General features: G+C 58.2%; 1 protein-coding gene across 1 annotated transcript in view; it reads left to right on the forward strand.

The window, feature by feature from the left end:
• The first annotated feature begins 7,112 nt into the window (after positions 1 to 7,112).
• ITPR3 (inositol 1,4,5-trisphosphate receptor type 3) overlaps positions 7,113 to 23,805 on the forward strand; it is a 36,099-nt gene continuing 19,406 nt past the window's right edge. The window contains exons 1-22 of the mRNA XM_019470371.1: positions 7,113 to 7,164; positions 11,191 to 11,312; positions 14,472 to 14,558; positions 14,747 to 14,905; positions 15,038 to 15,136; positions 15,265 to 15,348; positions 16,300 to 16,446; positions 16,823 to 16,918; positions 18,147 to 18,197; positions 18,786 to 18,928; positions 19,104 to 19,203; positions 19,491 to 19,651; positions 20,361 to 20,502; positions 20,746 to 20,907; positions 21,053 to 21,225; positions 21,353 to 21,472; positions 21,636 to 21,818; positions 21,903 to 22,154; positions 22,448 to 22,592; positions 22,748 to 22,895; positions 23,205 to 23,392; positions 23,533 to 23,671. Of these exons, the coding sequence (XP_019325916.1) occupies positions 11,214 to 11,312; positions 14,472 to 14,558; positions 14,747 to 14,905; positions 15,038 to 15,136; positions 15,265 to 15,348; positions 16,300 to 16,446; positions 16,823 to 16,918; positions 18,147 to 18,197; positions 18,786 to 18,928; positions 19,104 to 19,203; positions 19,491 to 19,651; positions 20,361 to 20,502; positions 20,746 to 20,907; positions 21,053 to 21,225; positions 21,353 to 21,472; positions 21,636 to 21,818; positions 21,903 to 22,154; positions 22,448 to 22,592; positions 22,748 to 22,895; positions 23,205 to 23,392; positions 23,533 to 23,671 (2,878 nt within the window). The 5' untranslated portion in view covers positions 7,113 to 7,164; positions 11,191 to 11,213. The remainder of the gene's footprint in view (positions 7,165 to 11,190; positions 11,313 to 14,471; positions 14,559 to 14,746; positions 14,906 to 15,037; positions 15,137 to 15,264; positions 15,349 to 16,299; positions 16,447 to 16,822; positions 16,919 to 18,146; positions 18,198 to 18,785; positions 18,929 to 19,103; positions 19,204 to 19,490; positions 19,652 to 20,360; positions 20,503 to 20,745; positions 20,908 to 21,052; positions 21,226 to 21,352; positions 21,473 to 21,635; positions 21,819 to 21,902; positions 22,155 to 22,447; positions 22,593 to 22,747; positions 22,896 to 23,204; positions 23,393 to 23,532; positions 23,672 to 23,805) is intronic.

Here is a 23,805-nt window from a genome sequence, read left to right on the forward strand (position 1 = left end):
GTCCTTTGCCCCCGCCATAGTGAGGGCTCTGGCGGGGCTGTCGGATGCCCCCAGGCATGGGTGGGTTTTTTCCTTACCCCCAAAGCAGGGACCCAAATCTTGCCTGCAGCCCCAAGCGGGTGGACGTGGGTCTCTGCCAGCGTGCCTGCCCCATGCTGCGTGTAGGAGAGGCTGAGCTCAGCCAGGAATGCTGACTTGGATGGGATTCCTGAGGCAGGAGCTGCCCGGCTCTATAATCTGCGATGAATGCACTTGCTCCCACATGCCTATGTATAACCGGAGACGTACATACCTTCGCCTACACGTGTTCGCACACCCACCGCTGGGCACGCGCAGCCTCTGGGTTAATGCCCACCGAAGCCTTCCTCCAACTGGCTGCGGGATGCTGCCCAGAAATGGGCTGCTGGGTGCAACAGGGTGCAGACCTGGGCACAAAATCCCTGTGCATGCAACCATACGGTTTCAGGCAGAAGGTCCTGCACGTGCAGGATGCAGCCTGGCTGTGCCCAACCCTCCCTGGATGCATGGGAGGACGTCCCCAAGGTCCTTTTTGGAGAGGTCTCGTAGCTGGCCTGTTCTCCTAGTGCCAGAGCTGTCCCGAGGCAGGGGCTGCAGACTTGGCAGCTCAGCACTGAGCACCCTTCCAGCCTGTCTGTGAAATCAGGTCCAGAGGAGGCTCTGCTGGGACCCAACACTGGTTATTAGCCCACGCAGCACATCCCAATGGCTCACCGGGAGCTGAATTAAGAGGTGTTCAGACTCTTTGGAGCTCCGATCCCTTTGCAGCTTTGGCCCCCAGGTCCCCCTTTTTGCCAGGTACTTCTCTAGACTTACTTATAAGCATCTGAAAAGCAGGGCTTCCTTGGACACCCTCTTCTCCCAGGCCCCAGCGCGGCTTTTGCTGGGCAGCCCCACTTTCCCAGGGTTCTGCTTTCTCCGGGTTGTTTCCTGCCCTCTGAAATTCTTTTCCCTTGTGTCCTGAGACCTGAGAGACCCAACCACACCTTCAATCACTCCTGCGATAAGGGACTGGGTGACTCACTGAGAGTGCTTTTCCCTAGCCCTCCTGCCACAGCTTGGGACCTTATTTAACTCATTTGCAAGGCAGATAGCTCTGCCAGCCCCACACCAGGTGCTGTGTGCCCGGCTGAGCACCCTGCCGGAAGGGCTCCCTCCATCCTTCCTCGCAGAGGGACTGGTTTTGGCTGTGGGATCGCTGAGGGTCTGCAGCGGGCTCCTCTGTTTACATGGGATGATATGGCATGTCTCCAGGTGATGGTCACAAGTGTCACATTAAGGGATGTACCCCAGTGCTGTGACATCCCTGTGCCAGCGTCCCGGCAGGACGGTGAGCTCCTCCTGAGAGCGCTGCTGGGGTCTCGGGGGTGTCCTGGCTGATGTGAGTGTGAATGTCAACTAAATACCAACCCGGTGGTGCTTACAGGCGGTGCTGCGGGACACAAAGGGCTCTGTCTGTCTGTGCTCGGGATGCACCGCTGGCGAGAGGCGCAGCGGAGTTTGGAGCCGCTTGCACCAAGCTCCTCCGCGGCTGTGTTTGCAAAATGCCCGGAGAGGCTGAGGAAGGGAAGGGGGTCTGCCGAGAGCACGGAGAAGGAGATAGGGTGCCCGCTGGGGATGCTTCCTCCTGCCTGGCTCTGCAGCAGCTTGTACTTCGCGTTAAACGCATTAACCCCAGTGCTTTGTCACTGGTGGTGTCTGGCCCAGAAGCAAGTGGGTCTGGGAGCCCCCCTGTTCCAGTGATGGCGTGAAGCCCTGCCCCGGGCTGTGGGGAAATGGGCAGAAAAGGGTCCCAGCTGGGACTAAACCGGCATGCAGGAGCTTGCCAGCCTCTTGGCGGCTCCACCACAAAAGCACCAGCTTTCCCTTGAGCCCCGGCTGCGTGGGGGTACCTGGAGGCTGGACTGGCTGCTCGCGCAGCACCGGACTTTCACGATCAATGGGATGCCTCAGCAGGGAAGAAGAATCACGCCCCTTATTAACACTAAGTCTCAATTTATTATCTTTTAAAGTGCTTTCCTCCTTTTGTACAGGGAACTTGCTGAGGATGATGGAGGGGGTTGGTGGCGGAGGTGGGGGGAGCCCTGCAGCCCCCAACTGAGCCTCTCTGCTCCCAGCCCCCTGAATCCCACCGGTGAAGGCCCCTGGGCGCAAACCCTTCCTCCGCACACCCTCTCTGCAGTGGGCGTTTGCTCTTTAGGAGGAAAAACATCCCGCCGAAGGGTGGGGAGTACTCCTGTGTGCTCAAGCGCTGGGCTAGGTGGGGGAACACTGAGCCAAAATACCCAAACTAGCTAAAATGCTAAAGACAGCCCAAAAGGAGGAGGTTACTTAAGAAGTCCCATGGGAAGGCAGGGTGAGAGCTGGCTGCTGTAAAGCAGCAGCACCCCAAGGTGTCGGGGGAACCGGGCTGAGGGCAGCCACGCTGCTGGTCGCATCCCTTGGCTGTGCTGCTCAGCACCCTGGGAGCAACACGGTCCCTTGGGGGAGATGGGGGGACAGGATGGGTGTGTCGGAGATGTCAGAAGTGGTTTTGGGGACATGGGAAGGTGCCCAGGAAGAGTTTGTGAGATGCAGGGACCCGAGGGTGGTTTGGTCTTCCCTCTTGGCTCAGTTTGAGGCTACTCCCAGCCGGGACGTGGGGAAGGGCTCTGCAGCGCTGCCCAACTTCGCTGCCTTGGCTTTGCTGCTGCAAATTAAAGGTGTCCGAGGAAATGGCAGCTTGAAGCAGTTTGGGACAAAAGCAGCCGCGTGGGTCAGGGATGTGGGGTTGGTGCTGAGCAGCAGCTTTGCCAGGGCATGGCACCGCACCGCGGGGAGCTTTTACGTGAAGCTGCTTTGCTGCTTAGGGACTATCGCTGGTAACTCCTGGGACATCTGTGCTTGGGGAGAGGGAACTTTTGGGACTGGATCTGGGATGGGGGGAACAGCCGCTGATGTGGGGTGCCCTGTGGGAATCATCCAGGCAAAGCAAAGCAGTGGCCAGGCAGGGAAAGGAGCTCGGAGACCTTGATTTGGTTCCTGCTCCAGCGTGATGGATGGGGTGATGCTGTGAGCCCTGGGAGACACCACTGTCATGAGTGTCCTCATCTTATCTTGTGTCCCTGATAAGCCAGCACCAAATGGCCGGAACCAGAGTGGAGTAGAAATGCAGTGTCGGTGCCTGTGCTTGCCAGGGGGATGTGCTGCCCCATCCCTGCCGTCTCTGGGGGGCTCCCAGGACCCACTGGGGGCTCAGGGACCGGCACTGTGGGCTTGCAGAGGGGAAGGGCCGGTGGCAAACCTGCCTGAATGGCAGTTGGCTGTTTAAGGTGAAATAACACCTTTGAGAGCTGTAATTGTGATTGCAGGTGGATTTGCAGGGTGGAGCAGTTCAGGGAAATGCAGCTGGTTAAAGGGTAACTCCAGCTCTGCCGGGTCAGGACGAACTCGTCTCTGCGGGGAGAAGAAGGATGCGAGGCCAGGAGCGGCTTCCTCCTCCCGGCACTGGGACAGCGGGGGAAAAGCTGCATTTTTGTGGCTGCCCTGCGTTCACTCACTTTATTTTTATTCCTCCCTGTGGGCTCGGTGCCCATCCTGCACCCCAAGCCAGAGGGGCTGACCTGGCCCCATGCCCAACAGCGAGCTCTCCTCCTCCCCATCCTTTTCCTCACCTCCAAGGGTTGGTGGCCTTTGTGGTGGGGTGCTCCTGCCTGGGTTGGGGCTCCCCTTCTCCCAGAGCGCTCCTTCCCCATGTACCCCCGGACCACAGCGTGCCGGGGCTCCCCTCGGCATCGGATGCGCCGCGACGTGGCCAGGGAAGACTCTCCTCTTCCCCAGCCCAGGTTTGCATTGCAGGAGCGGTGCCTCCACGTCAGCCCCAGCTGGCTGCCGTCCCCGGGGTGGCTCGGGGTGTCCAACCGCCACGGATTGCAGCGCTGGAGAAGCTGCTTTTCCCCTGACTTCCCTGCCTCACGCAAGACCAAGTGCGCTGGCCCCAGGCCAGGGAATCACTTTGTGCTTGATATTTTAAAGCACGCAGAAAGCCCCACTGGGACCACGGCGATGACTTGCATGGCTTAAAGCTAACCAGATGCTCGCCCGCGCTTTGCTGGGCTGTGGGCAGCAGGCTCATCGATGCACAGGATCCGGCCCTTCGTGCTCCCTGGCGGTAATTTGAAAAGGCAAAGCGTGAAGTTTTCATCGGTGCATCCAGCCTGCTGCTTCGCTCAGGATCTTCCTCCAGGTGCTCGGACACCAACAGTCCATTTTCTCATTAACACCTGAGAAACGAAAGCCGCCCTCTGCGTGCCCGGCGTCCTCCCCGCAGCTCGGCGTGGCAGCGAGCGCCTGCGCATCCCTGCTGCTCTAATAGCAGAGGGAGCTTCGATTTGCCCCATCCTGCTGCGGTAATGCTGGTTATTAGTGGAAGCGTGTCCTGGCCCCAGCAGTCACCCAGGTGACTCATGTCTACCCTGTCAGAATCCTTTTATTTTTCAGCAATTTTTAACTGAAGAATGTTAGTCCAGAGTATCAGTTTAATAAAAATAACACTTTGCATTCCTGCAGAGCGTGTAATCCTAGGATTAAAGATGCTGAAACTGCCTTGAGATCATTAACTAATTAAGACTTCCAGCCTGGCAGGTCACTATCTCTAATCCTGCCTGGTGGAGTGGTAACGCTGGGCACGGGGAAGTGGCAGGCGAACGCTGCAGGCAGAGCTGCTGTGGGTGGGAGGCTCTCGTGCTGTTTACTTCGGCACTGAAAAGGGGCCACGCAGGTCAGGCTCTTCCTCGGAGACCCCTAGCCATGACAATGGAGGATTTTTATTTTTTAAAGTGCACAGATGAATTGGGCCCTCTGCTTTTGTAGGCACTGGTGGGAGCTGGGTATGTGCCAAGGGTCAGTGCTTCACTCCATGAGCCTGACCCGTGGGTTGGTCAGGGCTCGGCCCTTGGTGGTCTTCACTCCCAAGTGCATCGAAAGTGTTTGTTCCTCCCTGTCCCCTATCAAAATAATAGTAATAGAAACCAAAATCGCCTACAAGTGGCATCGGGGCTGGGCTGAGGCTTTGCATATCTCCTGTGGGGTGAGACGCGTGGTACAGCCCCTGTCCGCAGCTGCTTCTGCTCTGCTCTGTTTTTTCCCCCCTTTACCTCTTTCCCTGCCCTCCCGAGGTTCCGTGCCCCGCAGGAGTTTGGGAACATGCCCGACTCCTTCCCTGCTGTCCCGGCCCATGGAAAAGGCATTGCGTTTGGGCAGCCCTTGGTTGGGAGCCCGAAACCCCCTGTGCTGCCAACCACGAGTGTTTGCAAAGCCAAGGCAACCCCGTCCGGCAAACAGCGCACCGTGCGTTTACTTAAACCTCGTCGTTTGGGGGTTTTTTTCAAGAAACTTCTAGGTCTTTGCTAATTGTTTTTAAGCTTTCTGCTGCCACCAAAAGTGTTAGAGAAATTGCTTTTCTCTCTTTATTTGAAATCTAAGGTTAATCTCCCCCAACCCCGGGGAACTTTAAAGAGAGCAGGGAGCTGGTGTTCAGAGCACCCTGCCAGCCCATCCCTCCGCTGCCAAGGACGCAGCAGCGCTGGGGTCCCCGGGGTCCCAATCCATCAGCGTGGAGGCCAAATTCCTCTCTGCCGAGCTATTGAAAGGAATTTTCCCCTCCTTCGGAGAACAGCTGGGCTGGGGGAAGGAGGCTGGATCTGCGAACGGGATATCTGTCGCTTTTGCCAACTTTTTGCAGCACAGCGTGTCCATCTCCAGCAATGTTTTGGCTGTTTGGTTTGTTGGGGGGGGTTGAGAGTCCCTTGGGGAGCGGAGGGGGCAGCACGGGCTCCGCTGTGCCCTTTGCTGCCGTGCCACTTGCACATGCCTCGTTTCTCCAGGCTGCGTCTTCCCTCCTGTCGCAGGGACAGAGCTGCCCCCGCGATGGATGCTCCCTCCCGGGATGGCGTCGTGGGTGCATTCCTGCATCCACTCGCACACTCACCGGCTACCTGAATTCAGCCTCCACAGGTGGGGACACGCTTCTCACTTCCTCACCCGGGGCAGGAGCGTAGTTTCTCTCGGTGCATCGCTTCCCAAGGGCTGGGAGAAAGCGGGCGAGCGGGTACAGCCTGTCTCGCTGGAGCGCCGAGTTCCCTTGAAAGCCTCACGGGGCCATGCAGATGAGCTCTGGGTGGCCCCAGCACCCTGAGCCCTTTGGGTGTTGCTCGTTCCTCCGCACTTTGGAGGCCGAGCAGAACCTCATGCCAGGTTATACTTCACTGTTCTCGGTAACTTTGAAAAGTAACATCCCATCCATCCCGAAATCGGTCCTTGGCACCCAAGGCCAAACCTGCAGGATTTTGCTCAATGCTGGGAAAACAAGGAGGTGGGCAGGAGGGGAGGTGACACAAAGCCCTTCACATCTGATGGGCAGAGCCACCACCTCTGATCAGATAATAATTAATAACTGGTTTTGGTGGGCCCCTGCCACCTCCATCTGCAGCAGCTACACCCTCTGTGTCCCTGGGGGGTGAGCTCCCAGCCGGACAAGAACTGTTGAATGAAAGTTGAACTCATCACATTTTTGCCAGATTAACAGTGAAATAACACCACAGCCAGAGCACCGTGCCGGAGGGTGGATCCGGCTCCGTCGGGAGCTGGGCAAGGCAGAATTCGCTCCGGCAGGACGCAGGCGTCAGAGCCTCCCGCACGGGTCGCTGAGCAAAGGCCCCGGGAGCGTGGCTGACATGAAGCATCGTGTTTCTTCGCTGCCGATTTGTATCTGCCGCTGTTTGCCCCAAGGGACCGGGATGAAAAACGCATGTGAAAGAAATGGCGAGTGGTGGTGAACAAGGGCCGATGTGTTCGGAGCAAGCGCCCAAGAGCGGCTGCTTGCTCCAGGAGCTGAGCGTTGTTATGTTAAATATAGAGTGCAAACGGGTGGGAAACAGGAGACACAGCTTTTGATGTTGTCGCTTTGGGCCAGGTGACGGTGGTGCATCTGCCCTTGCAGTGCTGTGGTTTGTGGCGAGGCCGCTCCGCTCGCTCGGGCCCCGCTGTCGTCTTGTTGTTGCTGACACCCTGCTCCTGCTTTTTTGTCCCCGCGCAGGCTGGTGGATGATCGGTGCGTGGTGGAGCCGGCTGCTGGTGACCTGGACAATCCACCCAAGAAGTTTCGAGGTGAGACTGGGGCCGGGCTGGGGCAGCTCCATCGCTGCCATGAGCAGCCTCGGGGACGATGCTGGCCCTGAGCATCCGTGCCAGGGATGGGAACCGGAGTTCCAGCTATCCCAACTAGCCTGGGGCTGGGAGGTGCTGCTTGTCCTTTGCAGAGGAGCCCGGAGGGTTCTTGGACAGCCTTGTGTCTGTGGCTCGGCCAAACCACCTAACCTCCTGTGTTTGCCTCTGGGGGCATCTATGCATTTATTGAAACCACCTCCATGGTGAGATGGTCCTTGGGATCCCTTAGCCCAGCCCTAAGGAGCAGGGGTGGCTGGGAACCATCCTCTGCAAAGGTGGGTCCGACCATCTCAAAATGCATCCCTAGGGATGATGGCAGCTGAGTGTCTACCCACCAGGAGCCAGGGACAGGAGGGGACAGACAGAGGGGCAGTTGCAACAGGCAAACTATTTCAAGGCGAGCCTGTTAGCACTCGGCACTAATTACGTCTGCTGTGCTTGGCTGCACCTTAGAGAGAGCTGGGGGATTAAGCCGCCCATTTACGAGGCAGGCAGGGCTTAGGGAGATGGTAAATCCCGATCTGTCCTCAGCCATCACGTTTTGGGCTGTGTCATCTCCTCCGGCGCTCGGGGCCATGCTTGTTATTTCCCATTTGGGCGAGGGGCAGCCCCGGGCAGGAGCAGGCAGGAGCAGCCAGGTCCAGGCGGAAAAGGGGATGAGTCAGTGGAACCCAGGGCAGATCCTGGCCTGTGGAAATGGTCTGGAGAAGTCAGGACAAGCCACCAGGAAAAGCAGATCGTGCCTCCCGCTTCCCCATTTGTAAGCCCTGGGGCCGGCCGGTGAGGTGCCCTCAACCTTTGGGCTCCCCAGGGAGCAAGCGGCTGCACCCAGCCCAGGGGAGGGGTCTCTGCCCTACGCTGCACCTACCTGGGAGCCCAGCCCAGGGGATCACGTCTCTGCCCTACGCTGCACCTACCTGGGAAATGCTATTTTTGTGCCTGGCTGCCCTGTGTGCTCGGCACGCTGCAAAATGCAGGGGAAGGGCCATGTCCCAAAGAGCGTACCAGCTGGGTTTGAGCGTCCAGTGCGTGGAACATATAGCTGGGGAGGGTACACAGAGCTGTGAAATTACCCCAAACCGGTGATTGCATTGTTGGATTTGGGGATTGGCTTAGGGCAGCCATTCTTTTCATCCCAGCTACTGTAATTTCAGGGCCCCTCTTAAAAAAAATATTTTTAAATATTGGTTCCCCACTTTGCTTTGTGCCTCCACCTCTTTCTCAGGGTGGCTTTAACATCCCACAGTGGGGTGCCGTGCAGGCACCCTTCCCCTCTGGGCACCCTTCCCCGTGGGGGTCCCACCCGAGCAGCGACCGGCCTCTCCGTGGGAGCCATTGCCACCAATGTGTACGTGGGGCTAATCAACGAGCCATCCGACAGCTCCCCGGAGTCTCGCAGCCCAGGGAGCCGTCCCACTCCTGGACATTGGTGGACTTTCACCTGGGGCTGGATGGGAAGAGCTGGAAGCAGCTGCGGGGCGGCCGGTGCAAGCCTTGTCCCAGCAGCCGCACCGTCTCCCTGCCTGGACATGGGCGGGCGTTGAATCTCTTTTCCAGGTGAAGGTCTGGTCTAGACTTAGCCCTGCTCCATGCAAACCCTATCAGGATATCCAGGCGCTTATTTTAATGGCCGGAAAAGTAGCGGTCTGCCTTCTCGATAGCTATCACCACGAGGGAGGTAAAAACAACGGGCTGCTGCTGTTTCCCTGCAGCAGCAGCAAGAGGCTTAAGAGGATTTTCATGTGCTGTTGCCATCCCCATATCCTGTGGCCGGACCCTGCCCTATCCTGCTCTGCGGTGAGGCACACGCGGGTCGCGCCGGGACCCGGCTCGGCTTCCCAGTGAGGAAACAGGACCCTTCTCCCGGAGTCGGGTCCAAATGGTTTTTTGGGAATGCCAAAACCCATCCGGGAGCCTCTCCCTGCGGCGAGGGACGCCCGGCTCGGCCGTCTGCATCGCACCAGGGCTCGGCCCTCCAAGAGATGCCTGGCAACTCTCAGTTATTTGCTTTTTTTGCGGTTTCTTTCCCCCGCAAGGCGCTTCCCAGCCCTGCCTTCAGGCATGTCAGGAAAAAAGCAAATGAAGCGCTTCAGTCCTGTGCTGAGCAGGCGCCACGGTGGCTGCAAGGCGAGCAGGCAGCGAGACCCCCGGCCGTGCTGCTGCCCGAAACGCCCCGCTTCCCCCTCCTCGGGTTTGCAGGAGCTTTTGCCCCTGTGGCTGTGCCGGGTCGCGGCAGGTCGGCCAAGCACCGCTCTGCTGGGTTGTTCTCACCGGGCAGTGCTGATGTGGGAGCTTTCCTCAGCTTCCCTCTTTTCCACCCACCATCCATCTTGCAAAAAATTGTCGGTGCTTAGGCCTGGGTGCCAAAATCTCCGGCTTCCAACGCAAGCTTTGCTGGAGACTTTCTGTGTGCAAACGACTCTGTGCCTCAGTTTCCCTCCTTGCAAAATAGGGCTTAGTACTGAGACAGGGATGTCAGGCAGCCCCTCCGGGCAGGGCGTGCTCGGAGCCAGGGGTTTGATTTGCACCTATCTCTTAATAGCTATGTTGTGTTTTTTTTTTAACTCCCCCCCCAGTTTCTACTTTCTACCAGGTCCTTTTGCAGCCTAATTAGCAATTTAATGAAAACGCTTTAAGGTGCTGCAGGTGGCCCAAGTGTTTCTGTAGCCCTGCTCAGAGGCAGTGGGAGAAGGCAGCCAGGCATTGCAGCAGCTACGCTCAGTCCCCGATTAAAAGCCCGGCGTCACAGCCTCCTTGGCATGGGATATGCCATTAGCAAATAGACCTGTAAAATGAAATGTGAAACTTGGCCTCTTCCCAGCAGCCCGAGCTGGTGAGAACTGTGCTCTGCGCTTGTTTGTTCGTCACTCCCAGGTAAATAAATACGTGCTTGCCAGCGACTCGGGACCGGGGCCAGAGATGGAAGTGATTTTTTTTTCTTTTTGTGTCTGAAGTTTCTGGGCTGCTATTTCAGGTGTAATTAGGGTGATTTGGGCTGCAGAGCCCTTCCTGCCCTTGCCCCGTACAGCTTCCAGCCCTGAGTGAGGGTTTGGGAGATGTAAGTGCCTCCTCGTCTCCAGACATCTGCTCTCGTGCTTCAGTTCCCAAAGCCTGGATCTGGGTGTCCACGCTTTCCACACCCCATCCCGACCACAGCAGCCTGGGGAAAACCAGGCAAATTGGGGCAATCTGCAGAGCACGGATACGCTGCAAGTGTTTGGGGGAGCTGGGATGCAAACCTGTGCCCTTCAGGTCCCCAAAGTGTTTCTTTTAGGACTTGAAATGCAGCTGTTGATATACAGATTTTTAGGAGCGGTTGCTCGTGGCTTCCAGCGCTGGTAATTGAGGCTCCCTGTGAGCAGTCACGGGAGAACAGCGGCGTGTTTGCAAAACCAGCGTATCCCAATGGCACAGCCGCCGCGGGGCAGCAAGCTGTGGTCCTGCTGGCTCGGGGTGTCTGATGGGCAGGGTAACAAGGGAGATGTGGAGACGTCTGCTCATGTCCCGGTCTCACGGTGCCTGTGTCCTGCTGGCCTCCCTCCCTCCCAGCGGGATCCTCTCCTCCTTTCCTACAGCTGGGTTTCATCAGTACTTTTTCTCCCCCTGAAGTTTCCCTTCCCAAATTGCATGGCCATTTCCGATGGGAACGCTTCTAACCGCGAGTCCAAGAAGTGGAGTCACTTCTGGACTCATTATTTACCCTGATTTGAAACTAATCCACCAGCTAATACAAGGTGACGTGACCCTCCACCAGTCCCAGCTACGTCTCCCTTGGATCCCCAGCATCGGATGGGGTTGTTGTGGGTTAGGAGGACCTTCTCCCAGTGATGCTGCTGGGATGGGAGCAGTGTCCCGGAGGAGCACTCGTTCGTGCCCCTCGGTGATGTTGGCCCCCCCTGGGGACACACTGGTGGCTGGCGACGGCACGGCTGCTGCAGCCTCATGCTTGCCTTCCTCTCCTCCCAGATTGCCTCTTCAAAGTATGTCCCATGAACCGCTACTCTGCCCAGAAGCAGTACTGGAAGGCCAAGCAAACCAAGCAGGACAAGGAGAAGATTGCGGACGTGGTGCTGCTGCAGAAACTCCAGGTGAGCAGGCGTGAGGGACCGTCCTCCCCAGAGCAGACAGTCCCCGTGGGTTGGTTGGGTGATGACATCCAAACCTCTCACCGTGCAAATCCTGATATGTTTTGCTTCCCTGAAAACAGCCTGCATGGGAGGCCAGGACCTGCCCTGGGTTTTGCTGTACTCAGTATCCCTCTGCTCAGCTCTGTTGTCTCCTGTCCCACTGCCCTCCTCTCACCGTGGACCATTAGCCACAGTCACCTTTTCTAGAGGAACGGCTCCTGTAGCCATCAGCTCTTAATTAATCATGGCATACGGTGTCTAATAAGGGGCTTGAGATAGGAGCTCTGTAAAGTGCTTTGCGCTGGCACCTGCAGGACTGAGGGTTGCAGTCCCCGGATGGACTGGCCCCCAGGGATGTGCCCTGCACCTTGGGTTACCCATCTTACGAGACGCTCTTATCTGGCCTCTGACGTGAGAGGCAACTGAACTTTGGATCCTGCCACAGGCTCCTGATGGAGCTTTCACGCCATGCCTGCTCGTGTGCCCCTGGCGCAGCGGGGAGCCCTGGGCAGCGTGGCACGGCCAGGCTTGGTCCGTGCCGTGTCAGTGCAGGGTGAATACAGCAGCGACCAAGGAGCCACAGATGATTTTGTTGCTCCCAGTGCAAGGGAGATGTCCCAGGGAAGACCTGCAGAGAAGGATCCAGGGGACTGAGCAGGAGAGGAAGGAAAGGTAGCAATGCTGCTTTTGGGATGAGAGGTGATATCCACCTGCCTTTCCACCCTCGCCGCCGTGCCCAGCCTTTGCTGTCTCAGCCCTTCCGATGCTCCTTTTGCAGAGGAGCCCATGGCAGAGCAGGGAGAGGTGCTCTGCGAGCACAGCCCCGCACCCCCCACAGCACCCAGGCGTGCCTGGCACGGAAGAGGGAGCTGCTGCGGCCAGGACCTGCTCCAAAGGGCTGTGGAAGAGAAAGGCTCCTGTTGACTTCCATGAGGTTTGGAAAAGGCCCATGTTAAACATTGCATAATCGGCTCAGACAGCTGGCGAGGCCCCGAGGATGATTCATAAAACCGAAGCTCAGGAGAGATTCGTTAAATCTTCTCGTCAGGCTTCAAGCCCGGCCCCACAGGTCCCCCGGTTTTGCCTTTGGGGAGCGAGGTCTGATGCAGTGTCCGGACAGGGCGTCCCAGCTTGGTTTGGAGATGCCGGGACAAGGTCGGTGCCTCCTGCCATGTCCAGCTGTACATGGTCGCTGGTGTATGGAAACACTATTTTACTGCTCTGGTTAGACTGTAACTTGTAATGTCGACAGCTGTACTGGCCATGACTGGACAGAGAGGCTCATTTCTGAGCCTGATTGATTGCACCTTGGTTAAGATTTGTCTTAAAGAGGTTCTGTCATTTCCTTGCTCCTTTCCGCTGCTCCTGGTGTTGCCCTTTTGGCAAATGCTCCCGCATATCCGGAGCCGAGTGCTGGGGGAGCCCGCGCAGGGAGGGAGCTCTCTGCAAAACGCTGCCTGTGCTGCCGCGAAGCCCCTGGACGTTCTGGCAGGATGCTGGACTCCAGGCTGCAGTTTATCAGCGTCTCCCGCAGGCTGAAAACATCTTCCAACCCACGGAGCTAATTTCCTGAAGCAGAAGCAGCCCGGGTCTCGAGCGGAGAATTCCTGCTCAGCCGTCTGCGATGCCCACGGTTGCCTTTCCGAGCTTGTGCTCTTGTGCCATTGTTTTTAAGTGGATTTAAGGCTTGGTGTTTTCTCGGCTGACTAATTGTAGGTGCAGCCAGATGCAGTGCAGACATGCCGTGGAGGCTTTCCTCCCGCTCTGCTGATGTCTCCCCATCCTCCGTGCACTCTCCCGGGCTGCCCACCCCTGTGTGCATCCCTGACACCCCATCCTGCCATGGCTTGGGGACAGACCCCGTCCCATCCAAGGGACACACTGGGAACATCAGCCCCCGTGGGCTTGCGTGTTCAGGGCAGACAGTTCCCGCTCCCGGCCCCGCTGGTTTTCGGCAAGGGAGGAGCTTAGATCTGGACACAGATCTAGGACATGCAGCAGTGCCGGATCTCTCGCCAGAGCCATGTTGCTCCATGGGGTTGTTGTTAAACTCCCAGCTCTACATCAGTGCGGGATTTCTTGGCAGCGGGTTTGTTTTCCTGATGGCAGCAGCCACCACCACGGGGCTCGCAACCCCTGGGTGGTACCCGGAGCTGCGTGGGGACCGAGAGTTAACTAAAGTGGCGGCAACATTCAAAAGAGCAAAGGGTGTGTACTGCCACAGTGCGTGCCAGGCGCGTTCAAAGCCCCGGCATCGCCTGCTCGGGCACTCACCACCTGCCCCCATCCTCCCGCAGGGTGTGGAGCTGCGATTCCAGCTGTGTTTACCAATTCCTTCTGCTCTTAAGTGAAAGGGGGTGAAAGCAGGTTGGAAAAGGGTAGATGCTCTCCCAGCTCCATCCCTCGCCGCTGTTTCCTATCCCAGCTGCAGGGGAGCACTGGGTTGACGCTGCCCGGGCTGGTGCCGGGGCCGTTGGCGCACCCTCGCCATTCCCAGACAGATCCGCTGCGGGAGCAAGTTCCTGCCTTGCTCCATGTATATCAACATCACTCCTCCGACTGCCAGAGCCACCGCACGGAAAATGCCTGTGGTTTTGGAGAGAGGGGCTGCAAGCAGTGCTGAGCAATCCACTCTTGGAGCGTCTTGGCCGGCGGGGACCCATCCTGCCACATCCACTGCAGCAGGTCTGGACCTGCAGCCGTCTCCAGGCATGGCACTGCCGGCACGGCGCCTTTTGCTTTTCAGTCTCGGTGCTGCTGGGAGCCCCTGGTCCCCACGGCCCTGCTGCAGCAGGGCTGAGATGGGTACATTGCCCCAGTCCCTGGCCTGTGCACAGAGTCCCCTTTTGGTGCTGTCCCATAAGACCCGCTGGGGTTTTGGGGGAATTTCGGTGCCATTTTGTCCCTGTCCTAATTTCTAAGTCCTCGGTTTAAAGCTCACATGGACTTTATACGGCAGCTGAGGGCCACATCGTGGTCCAGGGCTGAGCTCTCAGACGCTGAGGACCATATTGTAGGTCTGGCCCATGTTGTCGAGGGTGCAGGTGGCCCCTCTGGGGCTTGCTCCTGGGGAGTGAGGAGGGTGCTACTACACTCAGCTCTTCTTCTTTCGGCATTCAGCATGCGGCCCAGATGGAGCAGAAGCAGAACGAGACAGAGAACAAGAAAGTGCATGGCGACGTGGTGAAATACGGCAGCGTCATACAGGTACGGGTGCTCGCTCTCCTCTCCTCTGTGCTTGGCCGATGGGTTTTGGGGGGAGATGCACAGATCCAGCACATCTGAGTCAGGCAGCTGCTGGGAAGGGGCTCACGGGATCGCTCCTGGGTACGGCCAGCCCTGGGGACCGGGGGGGGCTGTACCACCACAGCTCACCCTGGTGTTCACCTTTCCAGCTCCTCCACATGAAGAGCAACAAGTACCTGACAGTGAACAAGCGGCTGCCGGCCCTGCTCGAGAAAAATGCCATGCGGGTGACGCTGGATGCCACGGGCAACGAGGGATCCTGGCTCTTCATCCAGCCCTTCTGGAAGCTGAGGAGCAATGGAGATAATGTGAGCGCGGGGCCAAAAAGTCCCCAAACTAAGCTGTGCAGAAGGCACCGTGCGTGCCGCATGCCAGGGCTCACCTCCCCACCAGGCTCCCGGTCTCATCCTCGCTCCCTCCTTTCTCATTTTGCTCCCCAGGTAGTCGTGGGAGACAAAGTCATCCTGAACCCTGTCAACGCCGGGCAGCCGCTGCACGCCAGCAACTACGAGCTTGCTGACAACGCTGGCTGCAAGGAGGTACGGGGAGGCTGGGCTGCCTGTGCAGGGTCTGGCTTTTAGGGCTTTCCTGGTTGGTTTTTTTTTTTTCTTTTTCTTCCTTTATTTCCTTGTCCCAGGGATCATGACCGCGCTCTCTTGCTCCTTAGGTGAACTCGGTCAATTGTAACACCAGCTGGAAAATCAACCTTTTCATGCAGTTCTGTGACCACATGGAGGAAGTGCTGAAAGGGGTAAGGAAGGAGGTTCTGGGACACGGTGGGCTCCAGGGACCCGGCCCCGGTCCCCTGCAGGGGCAGGACATGTGAACAGCCGTTTGGCTGCGTGACAAGGGCAGAGGAAAGAGATCCTGTCTTTAGGACCTTAATTTCTAGGAGAATTCGTCACTTGGAGAACTTAACAGCGAGCTAGAGTTGGATATTTTGGTATCTCCTGGCAGCAGGTACCCAGGGGGGCATGAAATTACCCTCCGCCTTATTGTATTAAATTGGCTCTCGAGGACAATACGAAGCACACGTAGTGCCAGGAGTGGCTTCTAGCTGCGAGGACAATTTTCAGCTGTTTAGCTGTGCAGCAGGGCTGGCTGTTGCCTGTGAAAGGAACTTTCCCTGCGGAGCTATTGTTCGGGGCTGAGGTCCTCCAGGAAGCAGCTGGATGGATATTGTTATGATCTTGCAGACCCTCGTCCCCAGGCGCCACACTTAGCCCCAGCTTCCCGCGTCCACTGCATCCTCCTCCCCAGGGCGCTAATGCCTTAGACACATTGGTGAGCGGAGCCTCTGCCCGCGCCGGGGGGTGTAAAATGGTTGGTTTGCACCCATTTTACAGCCCAGGGAGGGGAAGCAGAGAGAATTGACTTGCATGAGTAAACGGAGTGATGGCATTGCGGAGCGCAGGGTGTCCCGTGCCCATGCAAGGTGACCTTCCCTGGGTTTAGAGGGGCATTTGTGGTGCTAGAGGCAGGTTTTAGCACAGCTCAGGTAGGTAGGACTGGAAAAGCTGATGGTGCCCTGTGATGCCCGGGCTCCCGCGGTCCTGCTGTGCCGCGGCTGGGAGCTGTGCTCTGCTCTGGACCATGTATGGGGGGATCCCATCCCCTTGCAGGGTGGGGGGTCACAGGAGGAGCTACGTCAGTTTGTAGGAGAGCCACATCCCTGGGTCTCACCGCTCTGTCCCGGTGCCAGGGGGATGTGGTGAGGCTCTTCCACGCCGAGCAGGAGAAGTTTCTCACCTGCGACGAGTACAAAGGCAAGCTGCACGTCTTCCTCCGCACCACCCTGAGACAGTCGGCCACCTCGGCCACCAGCTCCAACGCCCTGTGGGAGGTGGAGGTGAGCAGGGAGGGGATGAAGCTTTGGGGCTACCTCTGTGGATTGCTGCACTTTCACCAGGGGGGGTTGTGCTAGAAGCAGTGATTATTTCTATACATTTCCACCTCTGGTAGCCTGACTGCCCTGGTGAAAGCCAGCACAAGGCTCAAGCTCCACGAGAGCACTGGGAACCGCGGCTGCTGGTGAATGGGCACGGGTGTCTGTCTGAGCTCTGCGCCCCGAGTATGTTTGCTCGCGGCCGCCTTTGAGATAGAACGGGGTTCTTATCACCAGCGTGTTTGCCTGGGGTCAGCGGAGGCTCGGAGGCAGGAATGGCATCCCGGTTCCCCGCAGCTCCGCGGGGGCCACCGGCTGAGCAATCCTCTGCTTCTCGCAGGTGGTCCACCACGACCCGTGCCGAGGGGGAGCCGGGCACTGGAACGGCTTGTACCGCTTCAAGCACCTCGCCACGGGCAACTACCTGGCAGCGGAGGTAAGGGGGTGAGCAGAGGGATGCAGAGACCTGCCCTGCCCTTGCAAAGGCAGTGCCCACCTGCCCTTAGGCAGAGCTGCGATGCCCAGGATTGCCTCTGGCCCTGCTCCAGTTTGCTTTCGGAGCCTTCCTGCCCTGGGCCTCTATGGCTCCTCCTTGCTCGCAGGAGGCATTGGCACCGGGGCTGTGAGCATCATCGTCTTTTGCCCGTTTGCGGGGCTAGGCTTTCCCCCCTGAAGTCTCCCACCCCCATGGTCCAGGGGTTCGCATGCCAAAATTGCTGTTGTTCCTGGCTCCCTCCTCTCCTGGCCCGGAGGGGCAGGAGGGGGTGGCCGGGGTTTTCCTCTATTTGCTCTCTCTGGGCCAAGCGACTGTACCGGCACAACCTCCTGGTAAGATGGAAGCGGGGGATAATTCATCCTGCTGCGTTTAACTCTTCCTGATCAGGTTTTGCCCATCCTTATCCTCTGGTCCACAGCAGCATCCAGGGCTGTCCTTGCCTGGGGAGGGTGCGGACAAAACCTGGGCCTGGAACTATCATTTGCCAAATGTTTTTCCTCCCATTTAAGGCCAGCTCAAGGCCTCATGATAGAGGCACAAAGAGGTTTCTGCACTTAGGTAATGTGGTTTATATGACACAAATGAGCTGCCAGGACCAAGGGAAAGACAGTGTTACACCCTGCTGCCAGGGGAGCAGGGATGTACCGGGGAGGGATCTTGGTGCACCATGTGCCAAAAGTGCTCCCTAGCTGGAGAAGACAACCAAAGGCAGCCCCCAGGACCCCTTCCACCACTGGCACGATGGCAAACAGCAAATACTGGGGCTCTGAAATGGCTGCTTTAAACCAAAAGACGTCACTCAGGTGACATCTCCTGCAGAGAAAAGAAGATCACAGAATGATCCCCATCCCAGGCTGGTGCTGCCCGGCTTGTGTTGCTCACTGAGACCTCAGCCTGGGGCCTCGAGGGATTTACAGCAAGAGCTCGTCTTGCTGCAACACAGAGCCCCGGGTCTGCTCGCCAGGGCTCACCCCGTCCCGCTCCTCGGCGACGGAGCGCTGTGCACTGGGTATGGGTCACGTCCTCCAGCCCCATCTGGGCAGGTTTCCTCTCTCTGCGATGTGATCAAGGAAGGCAGGAATAGAGATAACACCCCATGCTCAGGGTTTTGGAGGGACCGAGTGGGAGGACTGATAGCTGTCTTTCATCTCCCTCTTTAACTTTTCAGGAAAACCCAAGTTATAAAGGAGACGTGGCTGAGCCCAAAGCAGCGTCCACGGTGAGCTGTCTTGCAGCCTCGCTAGCAGAAATGCTGCTGCCTGAAATCATGCCGTCTCTTAGACTCTGCCTGAAAGCAGGGAAATGCCCCAAAACAGAGCCCGCTGCGGGGACAGTGCCCACGCCGTGCCGCCGGGTCCCGCTTGGTGTCGAGGCTGCGGCTGGAGGCTGTCCTGCTGCCCAGCAGAGCATCCCCGCACCCCGCACTGTAGAGTAGCATCCCTATGTCCTGCTTGCGAGAGGACCCTGCTGAAATCTGTTGGAGGGGTCCCAGTGCATGCTGGATCCTCAGGCCACGGGGAAGTGCTGGTAGAATAGAGATTTGGACTTTCAGGGGGTTTTTTCCTCTTTGCCGTTGGTGACGTTTGGAGAAGGGGTGGCCTCATAGCTCAGGTGCATCATGCCGTGCTTGTGCTCTTGCAGCCCCTCGTGCGTCTCCGCGCTGCGAGGCTCAGCCCGGCATCCGAGCAAAAGCTTCTGCTCTGAGTGTAGCCGCTGCGTGTCTCCTCCGGTGCCGTGTGCGCAGGGAGGCTGGGCTCGGCGGGGCGGCCGCCCCGCACCGGGCTCAAAGCCACTTTCCCTGGTGCAGGGGGGCAGCGGCCGTGCCAGCCGCAGGAACACGGGGGAGAAGATCAAATACCGGCTGGTGGCTGTGCCCCATGGCAATGACATCGCCTCCCTCTTCGAGCTGGACCCTACCACGCTGCAGAAGACGGACTCCTTCGTCCCGCGGTACGTGAGCACACGTTGCCATGGAGGGATTGAAATAAAGAAGGGAGGCTTAATTGCATGGTGTGAAATTTTGGCAAGTCTGTTCTTGGGGGGGCTTTGCTGAGTGTTGGGAGAAATGGTGGGTGCTGGTGTGTCCGTGTGGGGATCGCTCACCAGGACACTGTGCCATTTGCAGGAACTCCTACGTGAGGCTGCGCCACCTCTGCACCAACACCTGGATCCAGAGTACCAACGTGCCCATTGACATCGATGAGGAGAGGCCCATTCGCCTCATGGTACGGCCCTGCTCCCTCCTCCCATGCGTGGATTTATCCCCCATGCCCTAATAGTTCTTAGCATGCTCCTTCCCACCCAGCACGCAGGCTTTACCCAGGGACTGAAATACCCTGATGATCCAAGCGAGTGGCTGGACACCAGCCTAGAGCCCGTCCCAGTAACCTAGAGCCCACCCCAGTCCTGCTGATGGGGACAAACTGGGTCACTGACTTCACCCGGGGTGGATGGTGGGGACGTGCTCGGCATTGCCCTGTCTGTGTGATGCTGCTTCCCCGTTGCTTCCCAGCTGGGCACGTGCCCCACCAAAGAAGACAAAGAAGCTTTCGCCATCGTCTCCGTGCCCGTGTCTGAGATCCGGGACCTGGACTTTGCTAACGATGCCAGCTCGATGCTGGCCAATGTGGTGGAGAAGATGAATGAAGGTTTTCTCAGCCAGAACGACCGGAGGTAAAAAGTCATTTCCCCTGGGAGATGGGGCCGTGCTGGGGTCCTCCAAGGTCTCTCCAGGATTGCTGCAGGATGGGGCCCCTGCCTGGGTCTTTGTGCCAGCACTGTCTTGCTTTCCTTCCCACAACCCAAATCAACGCCTGCTTCTCCCAGGAGTCTGGCAAGGAAACCAGATAACGCCGCAGCCCCGCTGTAGCCCCTCCTTTGCTGCTAGAAAAATATCCGAGGGGCTGAGAGATGGCCCCACGATAGGGGCAGCTGGGTTAGTCACAGTATTATTTTTAGGTGGGTGGGTTCTCGGTGCTTCCTGAGCAAACACGGATCCCCCGTGGGACAGAGTGAGCCAATTCCGCCCTGCCAGCCCGCCCTGCGTGGGTCCCGCAAAGGTGACTAAGGGTGCAGAGGCGTTAAATGCAAAATCCCTGGCATGAATCACGAGCAAAGGTCCCTGGCATTTACCCTGGCACATATAGTTTCCTTAGAAACCATAGGGGCTGTAAAACCTCTTGCTTCAGGGCAGCCATTAACCTCTAGCAGGGAGGGGAGGATTGGCCAGCAGCTTCCCTGGCAGTCTTTTGAGCCCTGAACGTGGGCTCTTTGGACCTCCAAAATGCACCGGGATGCATCATTGCAGGGACCCGAGTCTGGGTGGGCTGCGTGGGGTGGGTGAGTAGTCCCCCCAGCCCACTTGCACCATGCCCCCTTGCAGGTTCGTGATCCAGCTGCTGGAGGACTTGGTGTTTTTCGTCAGCGACGTCCCCAACAATGGCCAGAACGTGCTGGACATCGTGGTGACCAAGCCCAACCGGGAGCGGCAGAAGCTGATGCGGGAGCAGAACATCCTGAAGCAGGTGAATGGCCTCGGGGCCCTGCATCCGAGCAAGGCTGAGGTCCTGCGGAGATGTCTTGTGCTGCCCAGGGCCACGCTGGAGTCCAGTGATCTGGGAACCCCCATGGAGGAGGTGTAGCTGGTCTCCAGCTCATGCCCCAGTGGTGCACCAAGCCCTCCTGGCAAGCACGGCTGGTGTCCAGCCGTGCATGGGGGTGATGGTGTGGAGGGTGACACGGCACTTATCATCTCTGCTTTTGGGCAGATCTTTGGGATCCTGAAAGCCCCCTTCAAGGACAAGGGTGGGGAAGGGCCCCTGGTGCGGCTGGAAGAGCTGTCGGACCAGAAAAACGCTCCCTACCAGTACATGTTTCGGCTGTGCTACCGCGTGCTCCGGCACTCCCAGGAGGACTATCGCAAGAACCAGGTGCATGGGGGGTGATGGGGGGAGCCCCCATCCTGCCACATGTTGCAAAGCCCTGGGGGGCTGCCGAGGTCTCGGTGGCACAGGGGGGCATTGCCAGATTCCAACACCCAGCCCCGTGCACTCACCGCCTCTCTGCCCGCTCCAGGAGCACATTGCCAAGCAGTTCGGCATGATGCAGTCCCAGATCGGCTATGACATCCTCGCCGAGGACACCATCACGGCCCTGCTGCACAACAACCGCAAGCTGCTGGAGAAGCACATCACGAAGACAGAGGTGGAGACCTTCGTCAGCCTGGTGCGCAAGAACCGTGAGCCACGGTGCGTGTCTGGAAAGGCCCCGTCCCAAAGGGCTTTGTGCTGCGTGATGGGTGGGATGTGCCTCGACCAGAGGTGGAGAGAGCCCCCGTGGACCGCCCTTTCACAGCAAGCTGTCTCTGCTCCGTAGGTTTTTGGACTACCTATCGGACCTGTGTGTGTCCAACCACATTGCCATCCCCGTCACCCAGGAGCTGATCTGCAAGTGCGTGCTGGACCCAAAGAACAGCGACATCCTCATCAAAACGGAGTGAGTAGCCAAGGGGAGAGGTTTTCCACGTTCGGGGTTTGGTGCCTGGCCCTGCCTTCCACCAGCTCCTGCAGTGCCCTGGTAAAACCCCCGTCACCCCTTGAGGTGCAGCCGCTCCCTGTCCATGGGAGCATTCTCCAGTTTTACCTCTTTTCTGTCCTAGGCTAAGGCCGGTGAAGGAGATGTCCCAGACCCATGAGTACCTGAGCATCGAGTACTCAGAGGAGGAGGTCTGGCTCACCTGGACGGACAAGAACAATGACCACCATGAGAAAAGCATCCGGCAGTTGGCGCAGGAGGCCCGGGCTGGCAATGCCCATGATGAGAATGTCCTCAGCTACTACAGGTGACGATCCCGTGGCATCTTCTCTCCAGGTGAGGGTGTAAGGGTTGCATGGCCTCACTCCCTCTCCCCCTTATCCCTGGGCAGGTACCAGCTGAAGCTCTTTGCCCGCATGTGCCTGGATCGCCAGTACTTGGCCATCAAGGAGATCTCCCAGCAGCTGGGTGTGGACCTGATCTTCCTCTGCATGGCAGATGAGATGCTGCCCTTCGATCTCCGGGCGTCCTTCTGCCACCTCATGTTGCACGTGCATGTGGACAGGGACCCCCAGGAGCTGGTGATGCCTGTGAAGTTTGCACGGCTCTGGACCGAGATCCCCACGGCCATCACCATCAAAGAGTGAGACACGTTGGGGCTTGCAGCGGCTTTGAGGGACAGGGCAGGAGATGGGATGGCAGATGTCACCCAGTGCAGGAACTGGCTTGGCTTTAGCCAAAGCAGGGACTGGGAGGGGGGCATTTGTGGAGTGACTTCAGTAGGTCTCAGCCTTCAGAAGGAAGTGGGCTCCATCACAGTCATGAGCATCACTTCTGGCCATGATGGCTCAGCAGCTGCCTGGACAGTGCTCCTTCCAGGCTGGATATGAGGAGACTCGCTGCCATCCAGCTCACCCTCACCATCTCCCCTCGCAGCTACGACTCCAACCTCAACGTCTCACGTGATGACAAAAAGAACAAGTTTGCCAGCACCATGGAGTTCGTGGAGGACTATCTCAACAACGTGGTGAGCGAGGCGGTGCCCTTTGCCAACGAGGAGAAGAACAAGCTTACCTTCGAGGTGCGAGTCGCTGGCACGTTGCAGGATGCAGCACGGTTTGGCTGCGACTGCCTCTGCAACGAGGGTGGCCGTGCTGGCATCCCTCTCCCCCATGTCTGTTTATCCTGCTCAGCCCCGAGCACAGCGAGGTCTGGAGTTGCCTTGTCCTTCCCCAGGTCGTCAGCCTTGCCCACAACCTCATCTACTTCGGCTTCTACAGCTTCAGCGAGCTGCTGCGCCTGACGCGGACACTGCTGGGCATCATCGACTGCGTCCAAAATCCCCAGCTGATGATGCAGGCAGTCTACAACGACGAGGTGACGGGTGAGTCCCTGCTCCATAACCAGGCATGGTCCTGCAGGAAGGTGTTTTCCATAGTCTGCCCAGTGCTTTCCAGTTTCGGCAGCAAGAAAACAAGCCACTGGTTTGCTGGCATGGAAGCTTTGGCTGGGTCTGCACTGGGAGACAAGAGGTGTTGAGCCTTTGGCCATTCCAGAGAAATGGCCAGTCCCTCCTACTCGTTCTCTGATTAATATCTACAGTATTTTCCAGTCTAAGTGGGTCCTTCCGTTGGTCCTCTGCCACCTCCCTTTCCATCTGCATTAACTCTGCCCCCTGTGGCTGCCTCTGTAGGGAAGAACGTGCGGAGGTCAATCCAGGGCGTTGGGCAGATGATGTCCACCATGGTGCTGAGCAGGAAACAGTCCATCTTCAGCCCCCCGAGCCTCAGCGCCGGGTCTGCCCCGGAGCAAGTAGACAGAGGGAGGAGCATTGAGAACGAGAACATTGTGGTGATGGAGACCAAGCTGAAGATCCTGGAGATGGAGCCGATGGGGAGGGAGAAGCATCGCGGAGCTGTGGGTGGGACCCGTGGGATGGGGTGGTTTGGGGAGGACATGGTTTTCTGATGCAGAGAGAGAGCTGGCACGAAGAGGGCACTCACTTTTGCTTTCTTCTTCACTGCTGTCAGTTCATCCTGAACGTGCGGCTGGACTACAGGATTTCCTACCTGCTTTCTGTCTTCAAGAAGGAGTTTGTGGAAGTCTACCCCATGCAGGACAGCGCGGCTGATGGGACGGCTCCAGCCTTTGACTCCACAAGTAACTCTTCCACTTTGCTCCTGGTACACCTTCAACTCAGCAAACCCCACAGGCTGGGGACACACAGGCGGCGGAGGTGACAGCTCCAGCAGCTCTCCACCCGCCGCCGCTGCTGGCAGGGAGCATGGGGGGGG

Source organism: Aptenodytes forsteri, unplaced genomic scaffold (assembly GCF_000699145.1).
Source record: "Aptenodytes forsteri isolate BGI_AS27 unplaced genomic scaffold, ASM69914v1 Scaffold142, whole genome shotgun sequence".
Taxonomy (NCBI): Eukaryota; Metazoa; Chordata; class Aves; order Sphenisciformes; family Spheniscidae; genus Aptenodytes; species Aptenodytes forsteri.